This window comes from Netta rufina (assembly GCF_964035555.1).
Source record: "Netta rufina genome assembly, chromosome: 19".
In the NCBI taxonomy this organism is placed as follows: Eukaryota; Metazoa; Chordata; class Aves; order Anseriformes; family Anatidae; genus Netta; species Netta rufina.
Genome location: NC_140143.1, coordinates 2,366,427 through 2,372,468, shown reverse-complemented (window position 1 = coordinate 2,372,468; position 6,042 = coordinate 2,366,427). Strand labels below are relative to the sequence as shown.

At 39.3% G+C, this 6,042-nt stretch overlaps 1 protein-coding gene across 1 annotated transcript; it reads left to right on the top strand.

Annotated features, from left to right (window-relative positions):
* Window positions 1–2,777: 2,777 nt before the first annotated feature.
* Window positions 2,778–4,067, top strand: KCNJ16 (potassium inwardly rectifying channel subfamily J member 16; the record flags this gene model as incomplete). The annotated part of the gene is made up of 1 exon (XM_084298291.1): window positions 2,778–4,067. The coding sequence occupies one exon, from the start codon at window positions 2,778–2,780 to the stop codon at window positions 4,065–4,067; it is 1,290 nt and encodes a 429-aa protein (XP_084154417.1).
* Window positions 4,068–6,042: the final 1,975 nt, after the last annotated feature.

Here is a 6,042-nt window from a genome sequence, read left to right as displayed (position 1 = left end):
GGTCATTTGGGGCACGTCTCCACTGTGTAATGCCAAATGGCTCTGAGCAAGCCAATTTTCGACACGACGGAGAAAGATTAACTCAGATCCTGAGAGCAATATATGTGGTAGTTTTCCTCTGCACCGATTCTGTTCCACTCCATCCAGCTCCAGGGCTAGCTTATTTGGTCCGTTTTAAAAGGCTCAGCATCACATCCCTGGGTTATTATAGATATACTCTTAACTGTTTTACAAAATCCAGTCCAGCATCTAACTGCACAGCTTCATTTGCACCAGTCAAGTCCCCATCACAGACACTCACCAGATTATATGTTACTGCAACCTGTACTTAGGAGACACCCTAAGTGGGGTCAGAGTTCCCGATGCAAAAGTGCTCTCCAATGTGTCACAGACTGCCATAAAAATCAGAATGGACTTTTCCACATAGCTGTATGCGTGACAGTCTCTCATTGTTGCCAGCACCAGCAAAATTTGAAGATGGTGCCAGCAAAATACCACTTTTAAAATATGATTATTTGCTGATGGCAACAGCAGATGGTGGAATCAACTCAGTAGCCTTTTTTTTTTTTTTTTTTTTTTTTTTTTTTTTTTTTTTTTTTGTGAACTGGTTAGTCTGTTTTAGAGTCCCAAGGTGTTTGTGAGTATTTTCAAGGAACTCTATTTTGAATCAGTTAATAAGAAAAACAGTATAACCCTAAGTATGTTTTTTGTTTAAGATTATATTGGCTCCTGATTACAATTTACTTCATTTTCACACCTCATATTATGAGGTTCTTAAAAAAATAAATCAACAGTTTCCAGTTTTTGTTTGTTGTTAAATATGACTTATAAAATGTTAGGTCAAGAGTCGTCAATGGACTAGGCTACAGTGTTTGTTTAAAGCTATGAGTAAAGCAAGTCATATGAATGTTTCCAAAGACTGTATTCCAAGAAGTATTTTTGGAAACATTAATGTTGTGTTTTTTAATGAAGGCCACATTCTGAGGCTACGACACCATATGTCACATTCATTTCTGTGCTGAAAAAAAAAAAAAAGAAAGAAAGAAAGAAAGAAAGAAAGAAAAAAGAAAAGAAAAAAGAAATGGAAACTATGTTTGGCTTTTAAGTGTTTCTGGAATAGTGTCTTTGCATGCTTGTCATTGTTCCTTGGATGGGAGAAGAGTTCTAGGTCTGTTAATCTAGTCCATCCAATATATATTACACTCCGTGGGCCTGACTCTTTTCTGCCTTAAACTGTGTGCAGTCATTTATACCGAAGCAAAGTGAATGAAGAGCTGAGAAAAAAGACTACCACTGGGAAACATTTTTGTAAATTCATTTTCCATGAATATGTTGGCTTCATTGTAAACCTACATTGTAAACCTGAACTTTTGTCAGAAAAAAACAGCTTAAAAATGGGAAAAGTACTTGCCATTTTTCCATTGAAAGCTTACAATTTTGGAGAATAATGACAGCTTTTCCTCAAAAAAAAAAAGCCTTTTTTTTTTTTTTTCAAAAATATTAGTTAAAAACTAGACTTTTGGCAAAAATTTTGAATTGCTCTAGCTATATACTCTATCACTTCTGATTTTTCAGTGTTTTCTGTGTTAGGGGTTGGGATATAGTAGAATGAGTTGGAGACCTGTAGGAAAAGGCATTTACTTTTCTCTGTGCTGTATCCTACAAATAATTCGTAAGCATCCTGTATCTGGTTACTTCAGCTAAGTCTTTGCTTTTGTATTGGATTTCAATTGATGAGGTCTCAGTTTCTAACATAAGTTCTTATTATTAGTCACTAAACATACAGCCAAGCACTTCATACTGCTGAAGTTCATATGGTTGCAATCTGCAAATACACCCATTATTTTCTCTGATCTGACAGAGGAATCTCCTAATTCACATCACTTCCTAAATTTGTGTTATCCACAAATTTTATTAGCATACTGCATGTTTGTTTCAAATTCATTAATAAAAATGTAAATGCTTTCTGCCAGATTGATTTTTTTTGTTTTGTTTTGTTTTAAGGAATTATTTGTGAGGGTTTCCAGGACCTCAGAGAGGTTTCTTTTTCATTTGAAATGTAAATACTTTTCTACAAATTGAACAAATATGTCTCTGAAGCACTAGCTCAGTAAAATTCAATTCCATGACCAGGTTTTTCTGGGCAATACTCAAATGCAAGTAATGATGAATGACTGTGTGATCAATACATTTTCTGGTGAAAACACATTAGCACTGAATTCGTCTCTCCATGCCACTGAAGTCTCATGGATAAATGAGGGTGTTTTCCTAGGCACTTCTTCAAATGGAGGAAAACAAACAGACATGCAACAAACAGGAACAATTGACCACCTCAAACATTTGGCTAACTTTAAGAGAGCTCATGCCATTCTTGTGAGTGTTCATGAAAGCCCATACCGATTTGAATCCTTCTTCACCAGAGTATTAGAAGAGATACTCACAGCAGGGTCCCCACAAAGGTTTTTGGTTTCTGTTTTTATCTAGGTAACAAATTTTAAGATTGATATGGACGTTTCTAGCTTGTTGATTTTCTAGCTGAATTTCTAAGTTTTTGGGCTATGTTGTGTAATGAATGTCAGGGTCTGTACTCTTCAGAAAATTGCTCATGATGGCCACAGAGTGTGTATATTTAGTTTTGGTTTTACAGAGCTCTGGCATACGAAATTAAAAACAAAAATAAACTTTTTCTTTTATTTCATAGATTCCCAATGAACAAAGAAAACAAATAGCCCCTGGGACCACAAGTGTGTTCTGTAAACTGATGCCACGAGGCAGACATGAGAAAGATGACTGAACAGAGTGGTTGCTATAGGCCTGTGAACATACAGGGAAATAAGATCAGTTACAAAAGGTCTTGTAAAGACAGCCCTGAAACAGGGGCGAAAAGACTGCAGAAGCGATTTCTTCACAAAGATGGCAGCTGCAATGTGTACTTCAAACACATCTTTGGGGAATGGGAGAGCTACGTAGTGGACATATTTACTACACTGGTGGACATCAAGTGGCGCCATATGTTTGTGATATTCTCGCTGTCCTATGTTCTTTCGTGGCTGTTCTTTGGACTGGTTTTCTGGCTGATAGCAATCCAACACGGAGATTTATTCAATGACGAAGAAGTAACGCCCTGTGTCGCAAACGTCCGTAGCTTCACAGGAGCATTCCTGTTCTCCCTGGAAACCCAGACGACCATTGGGTATGGTTACCGCTGTGTTACGGAGGAGTGCTCTGTCGCGATCCTTATGGTTATCCTGCAGTCTGTACTGAGCTGCATTATCGACACCTTCATAATTGGAGCAGCTTTGGCTAAAATGGCCACAGCGCGAAAAAGAGCTCAGACCATTCGTTTCAGCTACTATGCTGTCGTGGGCTTACGGGATGACAAATTTTGCCTGATGTGGCGCATTGGTGATTTCCGACCAAACCACATGGTTGAGGGCTCAGTACGAGCTCAGCTGCTGCGCTACAAGGAAGACAAGGAAGGGAGAATGACGATGGAGTACAAGGACTTGAAGCTGCTGAATGACCAGATCATACTCGTTACACCAGTGACGGTAGTACATGAAATCAATAGTGAGAGCCCCTTGTATGGTCTGGACCGGAAAGCTTTGGCCAAGGACAACTTTGAAATCTTGGTCACATTTGTCTACACAGGTGATTCAACGGGAACTTCCCATCAGTCCCGAAGCTCATACGTGCCCAGAGAGATTCTTTGGGGCTATAGGTTTAATGATGTCTTACACGTAAAGAAAAAATACTATAAAGTGGATTGCCTACAGTTTGAAGAAACCACAGAAGTTTATGCTCCTCACTGCAGTGCCATGCAACTGGATCGGAAAGAGCAAGAATGGAACCGAACAGAGAAGACATTGGAAAAAGAAGCAGAGACATCAGCACTGGAGATCAAGTCACTTAGTACAAACCAGAAGTCATTTAATGCAGTTGCCCTCATCACCAGCTGTGAAGATCCAGAAGACCCAGTGACAACTGTCTGTCAGCCTTCTGGAGAGGTTTCTTATCAAAAAGCAGCTGTGACCTTAAGTAGACTGTCACTGGAATCACAAATCTAGATTTCCACTGCAATTAAAAACACTTCCAACAACTTCTACCAGCACAGCTTTTAGAATATAAACAATGAACTCATATGCACAACTATTTACATTATAAACCTCGTTCTGACAGCATGCCTACATTACAACACAGTGCTGAGCTTCACAATGGTTAGCGGGGATATCAGTAACAGATTAGTACTGGCACAAGAAAGCAGCTTACATTTGGGTTGACTAGACAGCTACTGTACTTGAGCAAACTTAGTCTAAACTTTATTACCCTGCAGGGACCAATGTTGGAGATGCCCAGAGATAGAAAATGATCCAGGCAGAGAACAAGAACAAGGAAGCTTGCCCTCTGGGTCATGTTTTTTTAATACTGCCTGATTTATTTGGAAGGCCAGTTCCCAATACCTCCAGAAGGCTCTGAAATGCCCCCACCATCACAGCAAATGATTGCTTGTGTGCCAGCTGCACCTCTCTAGCGGTTCAAATGAAACCCTGGTCTTGAGGTTACATTGGTGAGTCTGAGGGGCTGTTCTTTGCAGGAGGGAGCAAACTGGCAAGAATAACTGAACCCAGTGCAACTGGGTAGCTTTGGAAACCTGCTGACACCCTGCCCAAGGCTGTGAGTGGGATCCCAGTGAGCTTTTCTCATTTCCTTGTCGTGAGCCATTCCCAGAAATGCCACTCCCTCAGCAGTTTGAGGTATGCAGTGCGTCAGCTGGCTTGGTGCTGCGTGGAGATTTTGTTATGTGGCTCTGATGGCTAGGAGGGTTGGCCAAACTGGCTCATCTGCACCATTCAGAAACCAAAATGGGACCTCAAGTTTGAAACCAAAATCACCAAAATCATATTAAGCCTTGGAGAAAAGATCACCCTGTTTTTAGAGTGAGCTTAGCAATTTTTATTTTTATTTTTAATCTAAATGTCTTTTCATTTCAGAATGTCAGCTTTGCTTTTCGTTTTAGTCTATTATGCTTCTTTAAAAGGAAAAGGATCAATCTGGAGACCAAACAGCATAATTTTGTCAAAATGAAATATTTTTATTCTTCTGAAATGACTGTAAAAATGATCCTTTACAGAGAAATTCTACATACTCAGCTGTCAGCTCAATTTGGAAAAACAGGGAAAATGTCAATGTTTTGAAGTTGCCTGTGACATGGAATTTCCATGCTCTGCACATCGCTGTCATTATCTCATCATGTTCCCCCCCCCCCCCCCCCAATGATTACAGTTAATTTGCATCATGTTTAATTATCACGCTAACCTAAAAATATTTATCTCTGAATTTGTGGTTGCCTTAAATGGAATTTATCTCACCTGACCTCAGCCAGCAAGAAGTGTCAAAGCTGGTCAAGGCTCTCCGTGACTGCTGTAACTTTTTCTCTGTCTTCACAGGGGAGTTCATCCCATCCTAATCTGCGTGTTTAGGAAGCTGAAGGCAATAGGATGGTCTTATCCTGGAACTGCTCATCCCTCTCTGCTTATTGTTGAAGGAGATGACTGTTTCTGAAATGCTGGCTAACATTAAGCTGCTAAAATTAGGTCTGACGAGTCATTCACATCATGCTGACTAATTCAAAGTTTTTATGAGCTAATCACATTTAATGAAAAGAAAACCAGCATGCTGATTGTTTTATTTTTCTTTTGTGAAACTTACTGCATATAGTAGTATCACTGCATTATTTTAATGTATCTTGCATTTCTCTTTTTTTTTGCTAGCACTTGTGTTCTGGATCCTATGTGATCCCTTTAGATAAAACCAAATATATTAACAAGCCTGAGGGGAGGTAGCTATTCCTAAGCTCATTAATTAGCCTATTTTATATGCTGAATCATCACCACCATCAGTCCATAACTGCAGTAGAAAACATCTCATTGTATCCTAGATTTGAGCACCAGCAAGCATTGGGGAAATAGTCTAAAAATGGGAAGAAATTCAGTGGGAAAATGTGTAAGGTTCTCAGTATTTATATGGTATTGCAAAAATACC